This window comes from Mesoplodon mirus (assembly GCF_964341445.2).
Source record: "Mesoplodon mirus genome assembly, chromosome: 1".
In the NCBI taxonomy this organism is placed as follows: Eukaryota; Metazoa; Chordata; class Mammalia; order Artiodactyla; family Ziphiidae; genus Mesoplodon; species Mesoplodon mirus.
The window spans coordinates 2491487-2516264 of NC_138976.1; the positions used below are offsets into that span (position 1 = coordinate 2491487).

The window sequence follows — 24778 nt, forward strand, 5'->3', positions numbered from 1 at the left end:
TTGCCCCCTCAGGGCGCTCTCCACCCTCGGACCCACATTGGGTTGACCAGGTGTCCTGAGGATCGCCACCATTCACACTGGGGTCAGCCCAGTTTCCGGAAGATGGGCTGGTGGCAGCTATGCCCACGGGCCAGTGAGTGTTTCACTCACAGATCACATAATGTTGGGCCGCCAGCTTGCTGCCCACATGCTGATTTTTCAATGACTCAAGTTATTTAAATGGATAGAGATCCTGCAAAGAATATCTGCCCAGGCCCCATATCCTAGAGGCAGCCTGGATGTGGGCGTGGAACAAGCTGGGGGCTTTGACACAGCAAGTGCACAGCAAATCCCGGTTCTAACTCTGATTATGATTCTTATTCTCTGTAAGATGCTGTAAGATGAAGGAGAGAGAGGCCACGAGTCTTCCCAGAAGGAACAGCCGTTTATCCGGGAACAAAGACAGGAAAGAGGTCCCCAGGGGCAGGAATCCGGGGAAGAGGGTCGTCCACCTGGCCTGAGGGCAGTGGGCCGGCCAGGTCAGGAGCCACGTGGGACCACCCTACGGCCTGGGCAAGCCCGTCATCTCCCGGGCCTCGGTCCCCCTCCTGCAGGATGGGGTGGCCCTGCCAGCTCCACCCCGCCCCCCCTTCTCCGAGCAGCAGGCCACATGACCCCACCCTCGGCCACAGCTGACCGCACAGAACCCAACCATCTCTTCTGGAAGAGCCGCCACCCAGGGATTCCTGCCAGTCCCTGGGGGGCTCCAGGACCATAAGGTGAAATGTCCGGGGAGGGGCAGCTGGACCCAGGTTGCATGAGATGGTGCAAGAAATCCTCGGAGAGAGGAATCGGGGGGACCCGGGGCAGGCAAAGACGGAGCCTTGGGAGAAGGGGAGATGCCCCAGTGGCTTCAGGTGGCCTGGCCTCGGCCCAGCCCCAGCCCGCATCAGGCCATGAGACAACCCGGAATCACCAACTGCCTTTGCCTGTAACCTGTGCTCCAGGGGCCCCAGCTTCTGGAAACTCCAGCTCTCTCCCATCCGCAGCACAGCCTCCAAGGGCCGAGCTAGGACACCTGCCCAGCCCCACTGCAGCTTCGATAGAGAAGCCCGGCAAAAGCCAGCCCTCCTCACGCCTGAGCCTGGGGAGGAGGGCCGCAGCCACGTCACCAGCAGACACGCTGGGAGCCTCCTGGAATGTGGGGTGAAGAACGGCGCATCCTTCCGGCAGGGGAGCCACACCACCACCCCCGTGGGGACGGCCCGGGCGGCCCGGGCAGACGGCCGAGACCAGCGCCCGTCGAGGGGGCCCGCGTGAAGCCCCGCTCCCCACCTCCCCCCACCACCTCCTTACTCTGCCAGTTCCTCCAGGCTGCGGTAGACGTCATCGTCATTCTCCGCGGTCTCCTCCGAGGGGAAGGGCCTGTGGGAGAGGAGACGTCAGGGGAGTGAGCAGGTCTCGGTGGCACCGCCGCCCTGGCCAGGCCCCCAGCCTGTGGTCCACCACGGGCCCCCTGGAGCGAGCGCAGGAGCAGGCGGGCTTCTATCCGTTCCCTCGTGGAAGGAAACGGGGCACACGTTACGCGGCTGTGTGATGCAGGACCGCCCAGATGGACGTGCCTAGAGTGAGGACCCCACGCCCAGCTCGGCCCCGGACACCGGAAGTCGGTCCCTCTGTCCAGGTCCCGGCATCCCTGTGGGCAAACAAGGGAACCGGGTCAGGGACAGCAGGAAGCTTCCGTCCACGTGACTATCCTGCTTCCACGCGCCAGGGGGACCCCAGACATGGGGATATGGGCTCCCCTGGGCATCCTCGGCGGGGAGCACGGGAACCTGTCTTTAGGAGACAGAGAGGGTGGGCCATGAGCCCCAAACTTATCTGGACTTGAGACCCTTATTTTCCATGAAAATCTCCCAGTTCTGTATTGGGGGGATGCCCAGGGTCCCCGCAAACTCTGTCACCCCGAAGACGCATCTGGGAGGAGTAAGAGAAGGGCCCAGGTGTCAGAAAACTTCCCGGCTGGTGTGAGGAGGGCGGCACGGCAGGGTCGTCACCTGCAGACGGGCATCTACCTGGGCAGCTCAGAATCCGTGGGAGGGGAACTCACGGGGAGGAAAAGGGGCTCCCTGGGAACGCGGGGTCTCAGGTCGCACCTGTCACTACTGCAAAGTAAACCTGGGCCTGACTGCTGGGAAAAGGGGTGGAGCCAGCCCGCGCTGCCCAGGTGCTGGGGGCCGGCCAGTACAGGTGAGGAGTGTTAGGGCGTGAGATGCAGGTGACACAGCCCTGGGCGCAGCCGGGCTCACGGGAAGGAATGCAGGCGCGGCACCAGCCCCAGCACCGCCTGCACGTGGCACGTGCTTGCGGGGAGGGTGGGTGAGCCCACCGGCTCTGTCACCCCGAACTGGGATCTCATGTGGAGACTGATATGAGATCCCAGTTCACAAACTGGAGGAAAGGGGCAGGTCCGCAAACGGAACAGCGCATTCTGGGTAAAGAAGCAATTGGGCGCTTCGCTGGTGGCGCAGTGGTTGAGAGTCCGCCTGCCGATTCAGGGGACATGGGTTCGTGCCCCGGTCCGGGAGGATCCCACATGCCGCGGAGCGGCTGGGCCCATAAGCCACAGCCGCTGAGCCTGCGTGTCCGGGCCTGTGTTCCGCAATGGGAGAGGCCACAGGGGTGAGAGGCCCGAGTACCACAAAAAAAAAAAAAAAAGAAAAAAAAAAGAAAAGAAGCGATTGGGGTGGAAATGGGAAGGGCACGTTGTCGGTGCCATACCCACACCTGCCCCCCCACGCCCACCACCAGCAGGGGGAGCCCATGCAGCAGCCCTTCAAGGAAATGGGCTTCCAACACACTCTCCGGGGCTCCCCGGGGTGCCCTGCACACCCACGTGCGAGCGTCCACTCCTGCCTCTCCCGCAGGGACCTGCAGACGAGGTGCATGGTCCCGACTAAGTTGAACCAGCCCACGCCGGGCACAGAGGCCAGCCTCCAGGAGGATGGGGCCGGAGGGGGGTGAATGCTGCCAGGAGGAGGGGGCTGCCAGCTCATTCAAAAGCAATGGGCCCAAATTAACCACCTCCATGGAGACGAAAACGCCCCTTTGGTTGAAACGAGCATCTCCCCAACTCCCAGGGCACGTGTTCTGGTAGGAAGTCTGTTACTAACGATCTCACAGGAGACCCGGCTGGCAGCCTCCTTGCTGGGGGTCAGGCTGACGTGCTCAGCAGGGCAGTCCAGTGGGGATGGACGCCTGGACCCTGCAGCTTCCACTACCAAGGCTCGGAGCCTGTGCTCCATGGGGTGGGGGCCTGGGGAGCCCACTGAACCAGCAGCTGGAGCCCTGGGTCCTGCCCAGCTCTGTCACAGAGTTGCATGGCCCTGAGTCTGAGGTCCCAAGGCAGACCCACCAGACCAGGGGTCCCCATCACCTGCGGCTTCATGGCAGTAGCTCGTGGCATGACCCAGCTTGACCTCTCCGTGGTGGGCTCCCCCTCCTCCCTGTGGCTCTCCCCCCGCTTCCTTGCATCACCATGACAATGTCATCCCCCACTGGGCATCATGTGGCAAGAAGGAAGGAGGACAGTCACAGGCAGAGCTGCAGGCCATCAGGACGCCCTGGCCCTCGGCAGACGAGGGACCCTCACCGACCCAGCCATACTTCCAGCCAGGAAATCACTCGCACGATACAGGAATCGCGCTTCCTGGGTTCCGAAGCTGACCCAGATCCCACGTGGTTGACGGGGTGCTGGAACCGAGCTCTGGTTTCTTAAAAGTCAGTCGAATGTCAGTCACCCCGACTGCCGAAAGTTCTGGCCCCCACCCTACTTATCACAGGAAATCTCAGGCCAGGCTGAGATGTGACTGCAGGACCCAGAAGTGGAGCGTTCCCCCAAAACCACTCCCTGACCAGCTTTCCACCAGTTTGACCATCTCTCAGCCTGGGTCCACTTCTGCTTAGCTCGGTGCCTGACATTAGAGAGGCATGGATGGATGGACGGACGGATGGATAGATGGATGGATGGATGGATGGATAGATGGATGGATGGATGGATTCATAGATGGATGGATGGATGGATGGATGGATGGATGGATGGATGGACGGATGGATAGATGGATGGATGGATGGATGGATGGATGGATGGATAGACAGACAGATGGGTGGGATGGAAGGATGGATGATGGATGAATGGTTGGATGGATGGACGGATGGATTGATGGATGGACAGATGGATAGATGGATGAATGGTTGGATGGATAGATGGATGGATGGATGGATAGACAGATGGGTGGGTGGGTGGATGGATGGATGGAAGGATGGATGATGGATGAATGGTTGGATGGATGGACGGATGGATTGATGGATGGACAGATGGATAGATGGATGGATGGATGGACGGATGGATAGATGGATGGATGGATGGATGGATGGACGGATGGATAGATGGATGGATGGATGGATAGACAGACAGATGGGTGGGTGGGTGTATGGATGGAAGGATGGATGATGAATGGTTGGATGGATGGACGGATGGATGGATGGACAGATGTGTGGGTGGATGGATGAATGGTTGGATAGATGGATGGATGGGTGGGTAGATGGATGGGCAAATGGACAGACGGATGGATAGATGGATGGATGGGTGGGTGGGAGAACAGGTGGGTGGGAGAGGGGTGGGAGAAGGATGGGATTTGTGGGTTGATAGACAGATGAATGAGTGAGTGGGTGGGGGCATGGGGGTGGGAGGATGGATGGGTGGCCAGGACAGGTTGGGGGGTGGATTCATTGGGGAATGGATGGGTGCACAGATACATGGATGTCAGATATTCTCAAGCTGTCCCTTCCCCCCAAAACAACAAGTGGCAGCCCCAAGTTAGATACAAGGAAGCATTTTCAAGAAGCGCTTATGAGAATCCACGCAGAGGTACCCAAGTCGGCCCTGAGCTGTGACTTTACAACACTGACCCTGACTTAACCCCGAAGAGACACATTTGCACAGAGGGCGTTTCTGGGGCCACATTCCAGCTATAACTTCAAGCCCGAGAGGGGCTGGAGCAGGTGTGACTCTGGGGTCACTTGCAACAAGGCCTGGCTCCACCCTTCTGTCTCAGGCACCGGCTGATCATCCAGACCCCACTGTGCAGCATCTACCACCCCCGCCATTAATTTCCCCCTCCCCAGCTGGACCAGACATCCAGACATTCATGGTGGACTTCATTTGTTCTTGAAGAGGAGGGGATGAGAATCAAGTATGGCAGAAAGGCACAGAAATGACCGTGGGCCAGACACCAGAGTGTGGTCATCCGGGCCCTCAGGGCGGGGGGGCCGGGGGTCAGGGCGGGGCTGGGTTCCTCTTATCCCATCAGACCCTTCCTGAGGACGCATTTCCTTGTGCTCCGCTTCTGGGAAGCCAAGTTTCCCACTCGCACCACTGAGGGAATTAAGGGGATGCCCAAGCTGGAAGCAGAAAAGCTGCCACGTGCCAAGAAATCCCCAACAGAGCCCATGCGTCAGGCTGCGTCAAATCCACCCCAGCACCCCGTCCTCCCGGGGCGGGGGGATGCGGGGCAGGGATGAGAGGCTCAAGCCACTGCTTCAAGGTCCCACCAAATTACGCCTCCCACCCCGAGGTCAATGTTAGCATCCGGCTGCTTGGCCGGCATGGCCGTGTTTGGGCAGGACAATGACAGCCCCAGTGCCAGAGGCTAGGGGGGTCCCCCGCTAGAGGAAGACGGCCCCAAAACACGGCACCCTAAGGGAGTGGCTGAGTCCAAACCCCCGAACAAAGAGCAGAGGGGGGCACAATTCTTACTCCAAACCACATCTTCCTCTCCTTCCCCCATCCATTGGGTAGTTCCTGGACACCTGATCTGAGCTGGGCTTGGGGGCTGCCATGTCACTGCTTCAGGGAGAAGGTGCAGCATGGACGCAGCTCTGGGATCAATAAATCAGGCTCTGGTCCTTGTCCACAGGACTTCTTTGAGAATCTGCTGTAAAACCATGGCCTCTGAAAAGTGCCCGCGTGCGTAGCTGTGTGTACGGCTGTGTGGGGACAGGACACGTGGTCGGGAAGGGGGCGGACCCGATGCTCCGGGGTCACGGCATGAAGGTGGCGAACACAGGTGCACGCCAGCTGGGACCCAGGAGCAGTCGATGGGGACACTGGAAGACCCTGCACGGCGGGCAGCAGGCCCGATTTATAGGACAACAACCCAGGAGCCAACGAGAGGACCCCTTGGGAGGAGGTGCCAGGTCTCCGGGTTCTGGGGGGAACTCGTCCAGCTTCACCTCTTCCCATGCTGTGCTGAGGGACTCGGGGCCTGGACACAGGGTTCCAGGGCAATGCTACCCACTTGTCGGCACTGATTTACTATTTTTCCAGGCAGCAGCTGATGAACCCCCCAGCCTGATTTTCATGTACTTCAAGCCCAGCTCCGGTGCAGCACTCAGTATGCTGACCCCTCCTGCTATCTGGGAGTGGCCCCCCTGCATTATCCAATCCAGCCCAGGGCTCCACCAGGCAGGGCTATGTGGTGGCTCCCGGGCCTGCTTCCCTGGGGGTCCCCCCACCCCAGACCAGGGAGCCCCTGGCACACAGCAGGTGCACATCTCACGACGGTGCTGTCTGCAGATGGCCTGCCAGGACAGAGGACGTTGCTTCCTAGAGCCATCTCTCTACACCCTGGCAAGGAGCCAAAACAGAGACCCCACTGCCACTGTTACCTTCATTTTCGGGGAGAACTTGTGGGGGGAACTAAGAGCCAGGCCTCTGCAGGTAATAGATCTGGGTTCAAATCCTGGCTCTGCTGCGGACTCGCTGTGTGACCCTGAGCAGGAAACTCTCCCTCTCTGAACCTCAGTTTCCCCAACTGTAGAATGGGGGCAGTAGTCATTGTTAAGATTAATGAGGGCTTCCCTGGTGGCGCAGTGGTTGAGAGTCCGCCTGCCGATGCAGGGGACGCCGGTTCATGCCGCGGAGCAGCTGGGCCCATGAGCCATGGCCGCTGGGCCTGCGTGTCCGGAGCCTGTGCTCCGCAGTGGGAGAGGCCACGGCAGTCAGAGGCCCGCGTACCACAAAAAAAAAAAAAAAAAAAAAAAAAGATTAAATGAGATAACACACACGTAAGCCTCACAGCCCAGGTCCTTGCTCCCAGCAAGTGTCCCGCATATGACAGCTTGAGTCACCTTCCCTCCCCTTCTCGGGGGCTCCCTGAGTCCACTTCCAAGTCCAGGGCCTCAGACTCAGGCAGTCCCCATGGCCTCCTGAGCAGCAGCCCCAGTGGGCCCACCCCGGGTTTCCATGACAATTAGGAAATGCCCCTCACCCGGGTGCCTCCAGCCCTGCCCCAGGCCCATGGAGTCAGCACCATGGGGTCCTCCAGCCCACCCTGCTGAGCTCTTTCTCCCCGGGGGCCTGGAAGAAGAACGGTATCCAAACAAACACTCATTCGAGAAGTAAAAAAGCTTCGGGGGCTTCCCTGGTGGCGCAGTGGTTGAGAATCCGCCTGCCGATGCAGGGGACACGGGTTCGTGTCCCGGTCTGGGAAGGTCCCACATGCCGCGGAGCGGCTGGGCCCGTGAGCCATGGCCGCTGAGCCTGTGCGTCCGGAGCCTGTGCTCCGCAACGGGAGAGGCCACGACACTGAGAGGCCCACGTACCGCAAAAAAAAAAAAAAAAAAAAAAAAAAGCTTCGGGTCCGACCACCTAGCGCCACTCAGAGAATCTAGGACACGGGGTTTATTTTTCACACTTCAGGTGAAAGCGACCGGGGCCCAAGATGGCCTTTCACTTCTCCACCCTTCACTTGGCGTGTGCAGGGAGGAAAGTGGAAATTCCACTCGCGGAGAAGCGCTCCCTGCAAAGTGACCTCCAAGGTCCGTGTTCGCCAGCAGCATCACGGAGCAGCCCCGTTGGCAGATGCCCCTGGTCCTCCTTGGCCGGCCCGGGGCGTCCGAGAGAAGGGGCAGGGCCTTGGGTTCCCACCCTGGAGGGCGAGACCAGCTCCCAGCCCCCAGAGAGCAGACTCGGCCTCAGAGTCCTGGGGGCTCCCAGCTCCCGGCACCTGTCCTGTGGGGGTGACCACCACCCAGCTTGCCCCGGACGAGGCAGTTACCAAGGATGCGGGAATCCCAGGGCTAAACCTGGGACGAGCCAGCCGCCCCAGTCGGGCGTGTGGCGGACAATGGTGCCTCATTTATGGCGCTAGCACTACGTGGGAGCCCTCAGAGGTCACTCCCCCAGTCGGGCAGGACACAGTTTCTGAAAACGGCCTGAGAATTAGGTGCAGTGGGCCTGCGGAAGGCCTGGCACGGGGCCCGGCCCCGGGACACCACTGGGTTCAGCCTCACCTCACCAGGGGTGATGGGGGCCCAGGCAGGTGCTAGGTGAGCAGGAAGAGGGCAGGGTGGGCGGGAGGGACCAGGAATACCCGGGCCACAGGGCACTGGGCCACACCCCGCGTCGTACCAGTTTGCCAGGGAAACGGCAGCCAGGCAGACTTCAAAGGCACATCAAACCGCAGCCTGAAGGCCCTGGCAGGCCCATTTAATAATTCAAAGAGTCACCTGGGTGCCGCCTGCTAATTGGCAGGGAGGCCTTGAAGCACCACATTTTGCTTATTAAAAACGGCTCTCCGGCTCAACAGCCCAACCATCCAAACAAGCAAGGGATCATGTCCCTCTCTCCAGCCTACCACACTCCCATGCAGACAGGCCACCGTATCAGGGGCTGCAACGGGCCCCTCCACCCACTCCCACCACGAGGGCCACACAGGGCTAAAGGGCATGGGGACGGCCACAAAGATATAGACAGCAGGAGGAGGAAAGGGAAGTCGGGAGGGCTTCCCATAGGAGGTGCCGGGGAGCTGACTTGAAGAGCAAAGTCTAACTTGAGTTCAGAGTTCCAGCCCTGCGTCAGACAGACGGGGGGCTGGAATCGGCCACACAGCTTCCTGGCCCCTGAGCTGGCCAAGGGACCTGAGTTAACTCACCTGTAAAATGGGGATAAACCACCTGCTTCACACACAGGCCGTGTGTGAAGCTTCATGACGTGCGGTGTGGCTGTGCCCTCCCACAGGGCCCGGCCCGTAAGGAGGTGAGGTGATGGTCAAGATTTAGGGGCTGGAGGAAGCGGCCTGGGCAGAGGTGATCATACCCTGCACACTCGGGGGTGTGCGGTCTCAGAGAGGCTGGGCCAGAGCAGGAGCAGGCGGAAGGGCCAGGTGGGGCAGGAGTCCGATGGGGACCAGGGCGGAGGGAGGCAGCGATGGATGGGCTGGCCCAGGTGCCACCACCAGGACCTTAAACCCAAGTCAGCACAGAGGTAGGAGGTCTCGAGGTCCCCCTGTGACGTCTGCAGAGGCAGGTCCGGCAGAAGTGCAGGCGGGGGAAGAGGTGCGGCCGGCTCCAGGCGACTGGGGGAGACCCAAGTGAACCCCCAGATGCCAGCCAGGCTGTTTCAACCCTTGCTTCCAGAACCCTAGTGAGGCAGAGGGGGACACTGACCTTGGGTCAGGAAAGAATGGTTTGGTTCCCGCCATCCCATTGTCTGGGGGAGGGAGGGGCCTGGAGCTGCTGCTGAGACAGAGGAACGCGGTTTCTCAGCAGCTGCGAGGCTCAACAGAGCTTTGACTTTCCGGCCCGCTTCTCGGAACAGCAGCAGTTTGGAGCGGAAAGGCCAGCGGATCAGCGGGGCCATCTCCCCCTCCAAGCGGGGCCCAGTCCCCTGCAGCCACTCGGCTGGTTTCCTTTCATGCCACCTTGACCTCTTCCCAGGGGACACCGGCCCGGCCTAGGCGGGAAATCCCGGCAGCCTGCCAGGGCTCCGCCCAGATGGAACACTCTAGAAATGTCCATCGAGAAACGAGAGGCATCACAGAGTGGCCACACAGCCAGCACGGGGGCTTCCCAGAGCCACAGCCCGCACGGCCCGCCCCCCAATAGCCTCTCTTCCCAGCGCAAGGCCCAAGGCTTCTTGCAGCCCCATTTTCACCAGTAGACTCTGCACAAAAAGTTTCCACACTGCTCACTCATGGGCCAGAGTCCCTTGGCCGGGGGGGACCGCGCCCAAGCGCTGTCGCGCTGGGCAGGGAGAGGCAGCCGGGGCCCCAGGGGATGGACCGGGGCAGGCTCGGCTCCAAGGAGGAAGCAGGCAGGGCAGGCGGGTGGCTCTGCCCAAGGCTCCAGAGCCCATCGGCTGCGGGGCAGGGATGGGGCCCCCCACCAGGGCAGCTCCGAGCATGCATGGAAAACCACACCCTGGAACACCCCGGCGGCTACTGGAAACGCTCTTCCCTTTTCTCCTTCTCCATGTCCAAAGCTGTCTGCTCCCTGAAATGTCCCTTCTGGCCCTGTGAGGCCTGTAACAGCAGAGCAGGGCCCTAGCTGCCCACTGACCCTCGCCCCCTGCTCCCCGGTCACGGCCCGGCCGAACTGGACACGGTGACAGTGGCCCATCTGGGTCACATCCGGGCACAGCAGTGAGAGTGAGAAAGAGAAGAACCAGTAGTTGGCTGTGCCAGGTGGGTGTCCAATCCACACTGCTGGCTCTGGACGGTAAACCCACCGTGACGTGTCAGAAAAGCAGATCTTCCGGGCTTCCCTGGTGGTGCAGTGGTTGAGAATCCGCCTGCCAATGCAGGGGACGCGGGTTCGAGCCCTGGTCCGGGAAGATCCCACATGCCGCGGAGCAACTAAGCTCGTGCGCCGCAACTACTGAGCCTGCGCTCTAGAGCCCTCCAGCCACGACTACTGAGCCCGCATGCCACAACTACTGAGCCCATGTGCCACAACTCCTGAAGCCTGCGTGCCTAGAGCCCGTGTTCCGCAACAAGAGAAGCCACCGCAATGAGAAGCCTGTGCACCACAACGAAGAGTAGCCCCTGCTCGCCACAACTAGAGAAAGCCCATGTCCAGTAACGAAGACCCAGCACAGCCAAAAATAAATAAATAAATCTATTTTTTAAAAAAGCAGATCTTCCTCGTAAACACATGGAAGCTAGGAGACTAGCTGGGGACCCTCCTCAGGTATCTGGAGGGACCCGGTGGGGGGTTCTGAGAGACCACCAAGCAAGCCGCTGTGTGACCTCAGGCAAGACCCCTCCCCTCTCTGAGCCACCTCCGAGAACAGATGGTGGCTGAGGGGCTGGGGTGTCAGAGCTGGAGGCACTCCTCTCCCCTCCCCCCACTTCCTTCTGGTCTGCTGGGAAGTGAAGGGTCAGCCCCTGGCCCTTCCACCAAGTCCTAAGAAGGCCTCTGTAAGCCCGCAGGGAGGGTCCCTCCCCTTGGTGGGTCCATCAGGACAGAGGGCAAACCTGGGCCTGCCTGCAATCACCCCCTACCTTCCCATCCCCTCTGGCTAGGGCAGGCATCACTAGTTGATCTTGGTGTTTTCTGTGGCAGAGCTGGGATGGATGACGCTCCAGGTGGAAGACTGGTCTGTGGACTCCGGTTAGAGAAGCAGGTCCTCTTCCTGGGGGAGTTCTGGCCAGCCCTCCACCTACGGCCCAGAGGAGGGGACCGTCCCAGGGCAATCGGGCCAAGCCCCTACCGCCGGGCTGAGGGTCTGGGGTGGAGGTAGGAGCACACACACCCTGCTGAAAGGACACAAGTGAAACCCAAGCCCTCCCCCCAGTTCACAAACGAGGGGTCCAGGGAAGGCCTCTGGATGGGGGTGTCCTCAGGTTCCTCCGTCAGTCATGACAGCCCCCCACAAGATGGGGGCTACCGTCTCATCACAAAGGAGGACACCAAGGCTCAGAGAGGTAGAGAAAGTTGCCCGAAGAGACCAGCCAGGACGTGACAGAGCCGGGCTTGGAGCCAGGACTATCCCCAAGAGGGGTCAGAGCAGGGAAGAGACCCAGGCGGGAGCAAGCCTGCGTTCCTCACCCCTGCCCAGGCGTCCGGCAGCATCTGGGCTGCAGCTCTTGGTCATCCCGAGGGACTGACCTGCCAAGCGGGGGGGTGGGGGGCCACTCCCTGTGCCACCAGCACCTCCTGTGGCCTATCGGGCTCTCGCTCCCCTCCCCCCAGGACCCCTCCCCCGAGCCACCACCCCTCCGGCCTGGACACCCACGGCAGCCCCTCACTGGTCCTGGCCTCCACCCTGGAGCCCCTGCAGTTCACACGGGGCCAGCAGTTTCTAGACAAAATCTCAGAGGCCACTGCCTGCTGAAACCCCCCAGGGCTTCCCCTCACACTCAGAGAGACCAGAGACCCCCCACCCTGCCCACCTCTCACAACACGACCTTCCTCCCACCCCCTGCCCCTCTCCATCCCACAGGAACACCAAGCACATCCCCTCCCCGCCCCCCCCCCCCAGCGCCTCTGCCTGGGCCTCTGATGCCCAGACCTGTCCACACTGGCTCTGCTCACTCCTCGGGGGTCAGCCAGATCGAGGCCACCTCCTCGGAGAGGGGCACCGACCACTGCACCTGAGGGCCTCCGTCCCTCCCTCTGCTGCCCTAGCCTCAGACTCAACCCCCTGGAGCAGGTGCACACGACTGGTGACGGTGCAGGACAAGGTGCGTGCCAGCGTTTGGGCACCAGGCTGCTCTGGGCTCGTGTGAGGACAAGGACAGGGCTGCTGCCCCCCACTGTGTCCTGGGGGTCCGGCTTGGCTACTTCAGAGCAGAGAACTGGACTGCAGCTCTTATGGAGGGCGCCAGCCCTGGGTCTGGAGGTGGCCCTGGGCAGGGAGGGCTGGGCTCGGGCCAGCTGTCCAGCCTGCGATGCTCACCTTGGAGTCTGTAGGGCCAAGGGTCCAGCCAAGCCTCAGGGCCGGACTCCAGGTCTCGGCTTTAATCAGAACCACTGGTGCCTCACTGCTGCCCTCCTGGGAGGGGCCAGAGCCGGATGCCCATCCCATCCAAACCCCCCTCCCGGACTGCCAGTCAGATACCCAAGCTGGAGAGACGTGCAGGGCCCGTGGGTGCTCAATGACAGGGCACCCAGCCTCCTGCAGTCACCAAGCCCACCGGGGGCGGGGAGGGGGCCAGGAACACGCCTTGGCTGTTGAGCAGCCCCACATCACATCGCATGGTGGAGGGCTGGACCTTCCAGTGCCGAGCAGGGTAGAGGCCTGCCTTAGTCTCCCTACCAGTGACCCCAAAGGGAAAAGGGAGGCTCAGCTGGCCCCCGGGGTCAGCAGGTGAGACCCGAGGCTGGTTTCCCAGCCCCCAGAGGCCAGCTCCACCAGGACCTGAGGCTGGAAGGACCCGGAGATGCCCCGGGCAGCGGATCTGTGCCTGGGTCAGTGTTGGGCCCATGCACCAGGACCCCTGACCCCCAGATGACTCCCATGAGAGTATGGGAGGATGAGGTCCCAGTTCCACCCCAACCGTCTGGGCAACCCTGAGCGAGAGGTGCCCTCTCGGGGCCTCAGCCTCCCCTGCAAAATGGGGTTGAATCCTGGTTCCCGGGGTCCAGGTGCGCGTTCAGCGAGCTGACGCGTGGGGAGGGCTCCGCCCCACGTGTGTCGCTGCTGCTACGATGGGGGGGACGGGAAACGGGGGACAGGAGGAGGGGCAGCTCTGGAAAGGCCAACGTGCCTCATAGGACAGAAGTGCACACCACGACCTGACCGATCACGTGACGGCCGTGAAAACAGCAATCCCAGGAATCAGCTTACACCTGGTGACTCTGTATTAAAGGTCCGAAACAACGGGGACTAAACAAAACTATGCATGAAATATAATAAGACTAATTTTACAAGAGCAAGGAGGTGGAAGACCCGAAGTTAAGGATGGTGGTTACTTCCTGCTGGAGCCGCCGGGACCAGGACCCAGGAGAGCAGTGCGTGATCATACGTTTCCTTCTGCCCTGTGAGCTAGAAGGTTCTAGTTTGGGGGTTGAATGTTGGGCTCATGAGACTTAAAAATAATTAAAAACTAAATAAATGAGTCCATAAAAATAAAAGAAGGAAAACTGATAACCAAGAGGGAATAAGCAGGGAACGTTAAGGGAAGGCAGACAGACGGTCAATCCCAAAAGTCCCTTCTCTCCTGTCAAAATATCACCACAAGTTGCCTAAAAATGAGGCGTATGGTGGTGGGGACCAGCGGCTGGGACCCTGTACCTGAGCGTGAAGCCAGAGGTGAGGGAGACACGGCGGGCGGCGGGCAGGCTCAGGTCGCACGGGCTCACCCATGGGCTGGACGGTGCAGGGGCCCCTCCAAGGCAGCCTGGCGGGGCCGTATCTGAGTTCACTCCACCAGTCCCTAAATGCCCGACCTCAGGCCAGCCCCCCAGGCTCTTGGCCTCAGTCTCCTCATCTCTAGAATGGGACACCACAGTCCCTCCTCACAGGGACGGGCAGCATCCCACAGCGGGGCAGGTTGAATTCCGATCGCTAGACATCCTGGCTTCACCAACGGGGCAGAGGCTGTAGGAGCCAGTGGGTGACTTGCTGGGTCTCCTTCTCCTGCCGCGGTGGCCACTCTGTTCCAGCAGGAGGCCGTCTGTCAGCCTGGCTCTGGGGGCAAGTGGCGTGGAGGGGAACACGGCCGACACACACGTGTCGCTGCAGCAAGTCACTGAGACTCGGGGCTGTCTGCTGGCACTGAGGAGCCTGGTCCATCCTGACCGCAGCAGCAGCCGGCACAGAGGAGGGACGCGACAGAGGAGACGCACAGTGAGAAGGATGACCCAGGTGACACCGGGGGGACTGCCCCTTTATTACCAAAGCCCCTCTCCCGACAATGAGATGAGCAGGACTCAGGCTTATCCGAGCGCTGCCTTCACACTGTGTAACTGGATGTACCCAAAGCACCAGAACACCTTTTGCAGAGGATGCTGCATCCCAAGGCGGCATGTCTGATTCACTGGCTCGGCCGGCCTCCTGCCACGGCGGAGACTTGGGCCGGTCCCTTCCCACCGGCCGCGGCTGGGAGCAGGGCTCAGGGCTACACAGAGAGCACCGCCGACCTGGCCCCAGAGCGGGGCTTGGGGGGCGGGGGCTGGTTGCTAGCAGGGCCACATCCCCCCATACCGCCGGCCACACTACGATGTCACATTCTGTCCCAGAGCATTTTTAAGGACCTCACATCCCTTCTGCATATGGATAAATCCCACTGCAAAACAGGACAAGATTTCCTTCTCCGTCTCTGAAAATGAGCCGATAATGTTACACAGTTGCCCAATAAATGTTTAATGGTGGTATTTGCTGAGAAGGCAGCCTCTGATTGTTTTGCCTGTTACAGAGTGAAGCAGTCTTCGCTCCCTAGAGGGAAGGACAGGCCTGGGGAGGGGGGCGGAGCTGGGGCTATGGTGCCCGAGGACATTCTTACAGCCCCCAACACTGAATGTCGTTGGGGACAGGGCACCTGCCCGTGAGGACACCCCTGTCCTTGGAGGTCCACCTCCCATCCCTGATAACTGGAGGGGGTCTCTGAACCCCAAACCTCCCTGCCAGCCGCTGGCCTCCTCCTCGGCATCCAGGTCTCAGGCTGGCAAGGGCTGTGCGAAGACCAGGTCAGGGCTCCTGGGGCTCTTGCTCAGCCTTCAGGAGTTGCAGCTCTGTGCCCCCATGCACCGGGGATGCCAGAGGCTGAGGGACCCCTGCCTGGGCCCCGTCCCAGAGCTCGCTGCCCAGCAAAACCCACATCCCCGGGCTTGAAACAATAGAACTTCATTCTCTTGGTGCTGGAGGCCCAAAATCCTGAAATCAAGGGGCAGGCAGGGCCACACGAGGCTCTGTGGGGAGCCCTCCGGCCTCTCTCGGCTCCCGGGGGCCCCAGAGGTCCTGGACTTCGCAGCGTCACTCCAGTCTCTGCCTCCGTCTCCACGTCTCTCCTCTGTCCCTGGTTCCCTGCTCCGTGTGCCTCTTATAAGGACACCTGCCTTTGGATTTAAGGCCCACGGGGTAGTCAGGATGATCTCATCTCAAGATCTCTAATTTAATTACATCTGCAAAGACTCTTCCCCAAAGCTCACATTCACAGGTTCCGCAGCCACCACTCAGCCCACGACACCTGCCCTCCCGCAGGCGGGCTCCCCGGGGGCCCCATGGGAAGCCAGGGCTGGGAGGCAGGGTCCTCAGGCCTCGCCTGGAGAACTGTGCTCGGGCCACTCCACACTGGCCCTCGCCCCGGGCTCTGACCATCAGCCAAGTGAGCCTCCTTTTCAGAGACCAGGAAACAGTCTCAGGGCTAAGAAACCTGCTAAAAATCACACCGGCAGCCCAGACCCGGGTCTCTTAGGCCCTTAACCCTGTGCCTGTGGCCTGGGGTCACGCTCCGGCTTCTCCCTGCACCCTGCCCTGCACACGGCTGCAGTGCTTTTGCCTGCCTGTGACCGGGGTCCAGTGTCCATCTCCCCACCGGACAGTGACTGGTCCCCCATGTGTCCCAGCACCTGTCCAGGGCTGCTGGCACCCCCAAGCACTGACAGAATGAATGAATGGTCAAAGGAATGAATGAATGAGCAGACGACTCCCTGGGCCCCGTCACTGCCTGCTCGGGAAGCTCTCTGAGCCTCAGTTTCCCCGTGTGTAAAAGTGGGGGACGAAGGGCCAGCTGTGGGAGCCAAGGAATCGGAATGGGGAAATTCACACTCGACCTGCCTCAAGCCTCAGAGCCTCACAGACAGGTGCGGGCAGGTCCCCATGCAGAGAGGCTCCTTTTCCTCCTCCTGTCCCTCAGCGCTGGACCTACTACGTGCCAGGCACTGTGCTGAGACTGTCACGGCCACCTTGTGACTCCTCACAACAACCCAGGGAGGGGGCTACAACTCTGACCCCACTTTACCCAGGAGGCCATGGAGGCTGGGGACATGCAGAAACTGACCCAGCACCCCAGCACCGCCCCCAGTCGGCCGGGTCCCTTCCTCATCTGCCGTCCACTGCAACACACTGTCCAGGGCCTGCTCTGTGCTGGGGATCACTGCCAGGCCACGGAAGCTGTGACCTTGACCACCTCAGAGCACCACGTGGAGACCAACCCACTGACGTGTACGTGAAAGAGGACAGATGGAGGAAGGGTGGCAGGACGGGGTGTGGACGGAGAAGTGGAAGGACAGATGGGTGCACGGATGAGGGCACAGGTGACGGGCGACTGGAAGAAAGGATGGACAGACAGATGGGTGGATGTGTAAGTGGATTGATGATGGGTGCAAGGAAGGATGGACGAATGGACAGACAGATGGTGGGTTGGATGGACACAAGGACAGGCAGGCAGGTGGGTAGGTGAATGGGAGGGAGCGAGGGAGGGTGGGGGAGGGGAGGCAACAACAATGAAAATCCATTAGCTCAGCCAGATGCACATTTTCTGTGGGCAAACTGACAGCACAGGCACGTCTAGCTGACGACGACTAACGATCTGGGAGTGGGGCAGAGAGAGACACTCAGCTGCACTGGGTGTTTTTAAAGACCCCCGCCCGCCGCGGAGCTCCAGCTGGCTGCGTCCCTCTTCTCCTGACTGCTTCCAGCACGGATTACCTCCCCGCTGCCCCGCGGGAAATGGCCGGTTAACATATTTTTGAACAGACGTGTCACTTTCCAGCTCTCGTGCCCACAGTGGTAGCGGCAGAGAGAAGCGGACACAGCGCTCCTTCAAAATTCTGCGCAGGGGTGAGTGACGGGGGAAAGGAAGCGGCCCTCCCGGTGTCTGCGGTGGCGACGGACTCAGGAGGAGTTAGCCGGCCACCGTTTGCCACCGTCTGTCAAGCACGCAGCCCACCTCCTCCACGGCGTCCTCCCGACAACCCCATTCACAGATGGGGCCCAGGCTCAGCTGCCGGTGGCAAGCACTCAGGTGTCCAGGGAAGGACGCTGCAGGCCCTGGATGGTGGGGAAGGTTCAAAGGCTCCGTGGTGCCTTCCGGGAGCTCCGTCCCCGTGGCCAGCATGGACAGGACACGGCCTTGGTGTCACCAAGGCCAGCGTTGGGTTCTCCCCGCTGCCCCAGGGCTGTCCCCTCCTCCCCGAGTGTGGGTCACTGTCACCAAGTGGGGGGAGAGGGTTCTCGGCAGGAGGTTTAATGAAACAGTAGATTCCTTCCCGGGAGGGGCCCTGCAGGGAAGCAGGTGTCACTTTGTTAGGAGAATGCAAAAGGAATCCACACGCTGCAACCACTCTCTTCGGCAGGCAGGGGTCCCGCCCTGGCCTCAGCTGGCCCCTCCTTATTCTGAGGTGGGCTCTGTGTGATGACACCTGAGAGGCCAGAGTGGGGGGACAGGCCAGGCGGAGCCCCATCCGCACCTGCTCCCTCGAGCGAGGGCCTGGCCCACACAACATGCACCCCTTTGAGGCATGAAGCACCCCACCCCACCCAGTGACAGCCGGTCACCAGCCTTGGCTGCCACATCACAGGACCAGCTCCAGGGTCCCTGAAACAAAGGAAACCAAACTGATCAGGCCTGACTGCCCCCCTCTCCCCTGCCCGCACGCCCTCCTCCAACACCTCCCAGACAGGAGCTCCCTCCCCGCCAGCCTTGCCTCTGCCATGAGGAGCACCCTCTCCTTCTAGAACCTTCTACGGAGCCCCAGGCAGGATCAGGAACACCGCAGGCGCCACTGCCCCAGCTCGTGGGATCCCTCCGTTCAGGTGAGAAATGCTTGGGAGCAAGACAGGGGTGATGGTGGCACAACACTGTGAATGTGCGAGCTGCCACTGAGCCGTACGCTTCAAAGGGATGAAGCTTATGTGAAGTTTAATGCAACTCAATACAAAGCCAGAGAGCACAGGACAGGGTGGTGGGGCCGGGCTAGGACCAGGGAATCAAAGACGGAGGCTGGGGCTTCCCTGGTGGCACAGTGGTTGAGAGTCTGCCTGCCCATGCAGGGGACACGGGTTCGAGCCCTGGTCTGGGAGGATCCCACATGCCGCGGAGCAACTAGGCCCGTGAGCCACACCTACTGAGCCTGCGCATCTGGAGCCTGTGCTCCACAACAAGAGAGACCACGATAGTGAGAGGCCCGCGCACCGCGATGAAGAGTGGCCCCCGCTCGCCGCAACTAGAGAAAGCCCTCGCACAGAAACGAAGACCCAACACAGCCAAAATAAATAAATAAAAAAGTTTAAAAAAATCTTTGCTAATCTAATGGCAAAAATAATGTTTAAAAAAAAAAAAAAAAAGACGGAGGCTGGTCCCTGCTCCCAGGAGCGCTCAGCCCAGTGAGGACCCAGCACGGCGTGTGTGCAGAGGTCCACGCGCCTAGGGCGCCCCGACGGCCCCCACCCGCTCCCAAGGCTCCTGTCCCACGTCACCTGCGTTCACTCCCACTGCTGCCTCCACAAAGCACCCCAAACAGTGGCCCCAAGCGACACGGGTTTACTATCTTGCAGTTCCGGAAGGTTAGAAGTCTGCAGTGGGTCTTAGGGACTAAAATCAAGGTGTCAGCAAGGCTGGCTCCTTCCGGAGGCTCCAGGGGAGGATCCGTTCCTCTTCCAGCTTCTGAGACGACCCGCGTTCTTTGGCTCGTGGCCTCCTCTGTCATCACATCTCCTTCCTCCGACTCTGATCCTCCCGCCGCCCTCTTACAACGACAGATGTAAGTACATCTATAAAAACGTAACCTGCAGAGAACCGTTTCCCTGTCACACAGGGTCCAGGAGTTAGGAGGTGGATGTATCTTTTGGGGGGCCACCTGTCAGCCCACCATCCAGCCAGCAGCCCGTGGGCGTTCACAGAGTGTCAGGGGCTGCACTAAATCACGCTGCACAGTGTACGGGCTCACGGCAACCTTGCGTGGCAGGGGGAGCTTTCCCCGCCTACAGAAGGAGAGACAGAGGGTTCAAGAGCTTCCCTGCCTACGGTCACGCAACAAGCAGGCGGCTGACAGATGAGACCTCCGCCGGCGGGCGGCGCCTTGGCTTCACCTTTCAGTTTCAGCCGCAGAGAGGGTCTCACCGTCTCCTCCTTCCCAGGCATTCCCAGCCGCGATGATCCCTCAGTCTGCAGGGCTTCGACAAGGACCCACATCCCCACACGCTGAGCTGGTTGGCTCCCCAGGGACCACCCCCACCGCACACACACACATCACTCCTGATCCCCCAGCCAGCACCAGGGTGCGGCTCGTAGATTAAGTCTCCTATTCATCAGCCTCTGAGAAGCATGATTGGGGCTTTTGTGGAAAATCAGCTCATTATGCACAGAGCAAGCGTTGTGAAAATGATCATTTTTCTAAAGGAGCATGTTGGGCTCCTATCCAGCCATGAAAGAAATGAGGAAGAGATTCTTCAGGGCTGCAGGCTTGGTCTGTGCGTTTTCAAAACACAGAAGGGTTTGGCTAAAGGAACACCTTCTGCTAATGAACGACACCGTGAAATGCTCTTAAGGGAAAAGAGCTTAGTGAGCGTATTGTGTCAGCGCCGGTGGTTCCCAGGACGGTAAACTGCCCGCGAAAACTCAGCCTGTACGGTGCACGGGGAGAGATTATTCAAAACGCGTCGTGCTACAGGGGCGGTCAGAGCCCGCCTCCCAGGCTCAGGGTGGGTGAGCCGTGTGAAGTGATGGAGGTCCTGTCCCCGGGGGGCTGCGGAGGGAAGGGACCCTGGGAAAGTTCTGGATTGGGGCTCAGACAAGGAGGGAGAAACACAGGGTGAGGATAGGGCACAGGGGAAACCGAGCGATGCAGGTGAGCCGGGCAGTTCTTCCTGCAAAGGTGCTGCTCCTGCCGGGAGGCCCTGCCTCTTCCTTTTGTCTGCAAACACCTCCCCCATCCCCTTCATTTCCCCCTCCCCCGTGTACAGTAAAGGGTTAACTCAGCAGACCTGGGCTGCCCACACCCTGCACATTCAAGAAAGATCAGGCCCTGGCCCGGTGGCTCCCGGCAGGGACCTCTGTGCCCTTGGGATGTCCTGCTGATAAGAACATCTTTGTCTACCTGGGGGGCCCTGGGCCCAGCCACAGAGTCTGGGAAATGATGGGGTTTATGGGGGGCCTAGGGCCCCACCGTACCAGCTCGACCTCTGCAGGGGCTGGAGGCTAAGGTCACCCATGTGGTCAGTCAGCCATGTCTACATGACCCACCCCAAACAAGAACCTGGGCACCAAAGCTCAGGGGGACTTCCCTGGCTGGCAACCCTCACCCATGACATCACACATCGTTCTGGGAGAATGAAGCACTGTCCACGCAACTCCTCGGAGAGAGGAGACCTGAAGACTCGTGCATCGTCTCTTCTGGACGCCAATCTATGTGCCTTTTCCATTTGCTAATTTGCATCTGGCTCCTTTTGCTGTAATAAACCAGAATCTTGAGTATAGCGGCTTTGCTGAGTTCTCTGAGTCCTAGCGAATCGTCAGACCCAAGGGTGGTCTTGGGGGCCCCCAACGCACCCTGTTATGTCATTGCAACAAACTATAGTATGTACTGAGCCCTTCTGTGGGCCAACACTGACCTCGGGATTTACGTGCCTCATCTGAATGAACCCTGATGAGCCCCCTGGGTGAATCCCCATCCACCAACTCAGAGAGGAGCTTCCCACACAAGGCACACAGCCAACAGGATGCAGGGTTTACAGCCGGGTCTCACCAACTCCGCAGCCCAGATCGCAACCCTCTCTGCTCACCATCGCCCTAGGGGCGGCCACCTTCAGGGCTGGGGTCTTCATTCCCCATCCAGGGGGCCACTGTGCCCACACACTGCCCGGGCGGCTCCCGGAATAGGGAGGAGAGAGGGCAGTTTTCTAAGCTCACCTGCCAGCCTCGGAGAGCACCACGGGAGCAGCCTGGGAGGCACCTGGGTCGTGGGGCGGGGGCCCTGGGGCCATGGGGGCAGAGAGGTCAGGGGAGATGGGGGGATGGGGGCGAGAAGGCCAGGAGGGAGGGCACCACCCCGTCCTCCAGGGGCCTCCACACTGATCAGAGGTCACACGCCCGCCCTCAGGCCCCTCACCACCTTCTAAGCCACCAGCAGACCCTATGGCTGGCTGTCAACCCTCAGGGAAACTGAGGCTCTAGGAGCCTGTAGACAGGGCGGTCACAGCCTCAGTCACGGGCCTCGGGCCCGGCAGGGCACGGCGTGGGGAGCCTGGCACGGTGCTCAGGCCACCGCAGGACCGAGTCCCAGCACAGCCAGCTGGCTCGTCCGCCCCAGGAGCACCGCTGGGCTCCCTGGCAGCAGGTCTCTGTTTGGGAGGATGGTTAATGGACTGAAAGAAAAGCTCACATTCTCACGTCACATGACAAAGCAGATAAAATGCCTAACTCTGTGGCAGGACTTCACTGCTGCTACGTGTACATGTAGGCACGCACACAGGTGCAGAACGTGCTGTAACGGGTAAGAGGCAACCCAGAACACCGCCTGTCATCCCGGGCTAGCGAGGGAAAGAACGGATGACCGTTTCTGGGAAAAACACACACAAAAAATCCACGTACTGTCTTTGTATCCAGAAACAACTCACTTTTCTCAATTAAACATTTTTAACATGTCCCTATTACAGACAAAAGCTACAGTGAAAACCAGCCCATGCAACTGGGGGCCTCACAGCTGAAGTTCTAGAATGTAGGCTGGGTGGTGGGTACAGGGGTTTCGTCTTCATGTTATTCCTTATACCCTAAACATGTTATAAATATTCTCGAATATGTGTTTAATGGCAGCTTTAAAACATTTTTAAACAGCCGATCCTTCAGCTGACATTAAAAAAAAATCCTCAATTCAATGAAATTTCTGAGTCCTTGGAGAACCCAACAGAGAAAGAGGTTCTGGGTGGGTTCCCTAATATTTGAGTCTGTTCCGGTGACCCTCTGGACCTGGGCAAACAGCCCCACCAAGGGTCCCACTGCAGTAGGCACCCTGGTCCTGGGACCCCCAGCCCACGCATGTGCAGCGCCCCCCTCCACGACAACACCAGGGTGAAGCCCCTCCGTAGTTCCACCACCTCACAAAGTCACCTGCACCCAGCCAGGTGCGACCCCATCCACTCCACCCTCAGGTGGAGCTATTTCTGCCCTCCCAAGCTTCTCATCCCCTCCCTGATAGCCCACAGTCCCCAGGGACATCGAGGAAGGCAGGCCCTGTGCTTGTCCTCACCGGATATGGAACCTGGTCTCCCTGACCCCAATCCATGGGTCAGAATCCACAATGACCAGTCCTCACCTGGGGGGGGGGCATCTGGTCATCCACAATGACCAGTCCCCCCCCCTCCCCCGTGGCCGGCATGCCCCCATCCCCCCATCTCCCCTGACCCCTCCACCCTCACAGTTCCAGGGCCCCTCGCCCCACGATGTCCACGTGTCAGGGACGAGAGATCAGACCACGGGGGCCATGGGATTCCCTGCAATCCAAGCAGAATTAAAGCTGAGGGTGGAGAGATTCCTGCCGGGAGGCCGGCAGCCCCAAGCAGGCAGGCCCCCTGGTTCAGCCCCATCACAGCAAACAAACACTGCTACTTCATGCGAGGCAAAACCCACTTCTGATGTGTGGAGAGTGCACTTAGGTAGGCAATGATCTGTGAAAGGATTAATTTGCTGATCTTATTACCTAAATCGAGAGAGATTTTGCAGCCATCAGTAACGTGCTGCAAGATTTCCCCCGTGTGAGCTGAAGCCTCTCCCCTCCTCCCCGCCCCTTCCAGCCGCTGCCAACAGGCAACCCGACAACACGTTGAAAATTCATGAGAAAGACACAGGGCAGAGGGTTTCTGCTCCAAGCTCCAACATCTGTGACAGGGCACGCGGGGGGCGGATGAAGATGAAAGGGCAGGCACTCAGCAGTGCGCGCTCTGCGAAGCTCACCTGATCCCTTTGGTCTGAGCCAAGTTGTGCAGGGAGAGTCTCGAAACGGCCGAGATGACCTGGGGGGAGACGAAAAGATGCTTCTGTAATTTCACCAGAAAGCCTCAAGTCATCGTAAAACTGTAATGAAGTGTTTTGTGCCGAGAACAGTTCATCGAGCCTGTTTCATCTTGGTAAACAATAACAAAAAAACACAGCATAAGATTTTTTAGGCAAGACACCTATTTTGTATCTGTCGTGCAAAATATGTCATTTTGGTGCACTAGTATTTGCTGAGGGCTGCTGCACGCCCGGCGCAGTGCCCTGGAGAGGAGCAGGGCTGGGCTCACAGCGCCCCCTCTGCCGACTCCTGGGGCTCCGACATCAACCACTCCCTGAGTCTCGTTCTCCCCCAGGAGAGGGTCTGCCTCATCGGGGCCACTGAGGGTCTGCTCAGACATCATGCCTTCAAAGTGCTCACCCCAGGCTCCTGTTCTGGAAGTTACCATATGATTAATAACAGCTCCTGTTCCCGATAGGTGCTGATCCATTTCAGAGATGGGGAAACAGTGGCCCAGAGAGGTCAAGAGATTTCCCCAAGGTGACACAGCAGCCCGGGGCACAGCGTAGACGCAAACATCCCAGCATAGTGCTCCCTTCCCTTCCAGCCCCTTCTCTCTCCAGTGTGACCATTTAAACAGATGCCCGGCATCCCGGGGGGTCAGGGTGTAGCGGGAAAACGAAGAAGCCCACGTTCAGATTTCATGAGGGGATCCCAGCAGGCTCTCCCCAGACCCAGACCCACAAGACTTGTCAAACACAGATTCCTGAAGTGCTCGGCCATCTGCCGCCCCAGCCCCCTCCAGATACACAGGACCCACCCAGCTCTCAGCCTCAGAGGCCTCAACGCGGCCATTCCACAGATCTCCAAAATGACCAGTGGCAAGCAGGGATGAGGCTCCACAGATGGTCGTGGGGCAATGGAGGCCAGGAGAGGGTGGTGACTGACCCCAAACACAGAGCATAAGGCACTCGAGAATGACTCACAACTCACACAAGCTGCTCACGATTCCTGGCAGGACTGATGGGGCACCTGCCGTGCCAGACACTGAGCACTGAGGAGGCAGGGGCGAGCCTCAACT

At 60.0% G+C, this 24778-nt stretch overlaps 1 protein-coding gene across 5 annotated transcripts in view; it reads right to left on the reverse strand.

Annotated features, from left to right (window-relative positions):
- The window catches only part of VAV2 (vav guanine nucleotide exchange factor 2), a 176184-nt gene that overhangs the window by 56917 nt on the left and 94489 nt on the right, over window positions 1–24778 (reverse strand). For all 5 annotated transcript variants that reach the window (XM_082614300.1, XM_082614301.1, XM_082614299.1 and 2 more), the window contains exons 3-4: window positions 23658–23716; window positions 1336–1404 (exon numbers count right to left, since the gene is read on the reverse strand). In XM_082614300.1, coding sequence (XP_082470426.1) covers window positions 1336–1404; window positions 23658–23716 — 128 coding nt within the window. The remainder of the gene's footprint in view (window positions 1–1335; window positions 1405–23657; window positions 23717–24778) is intronic.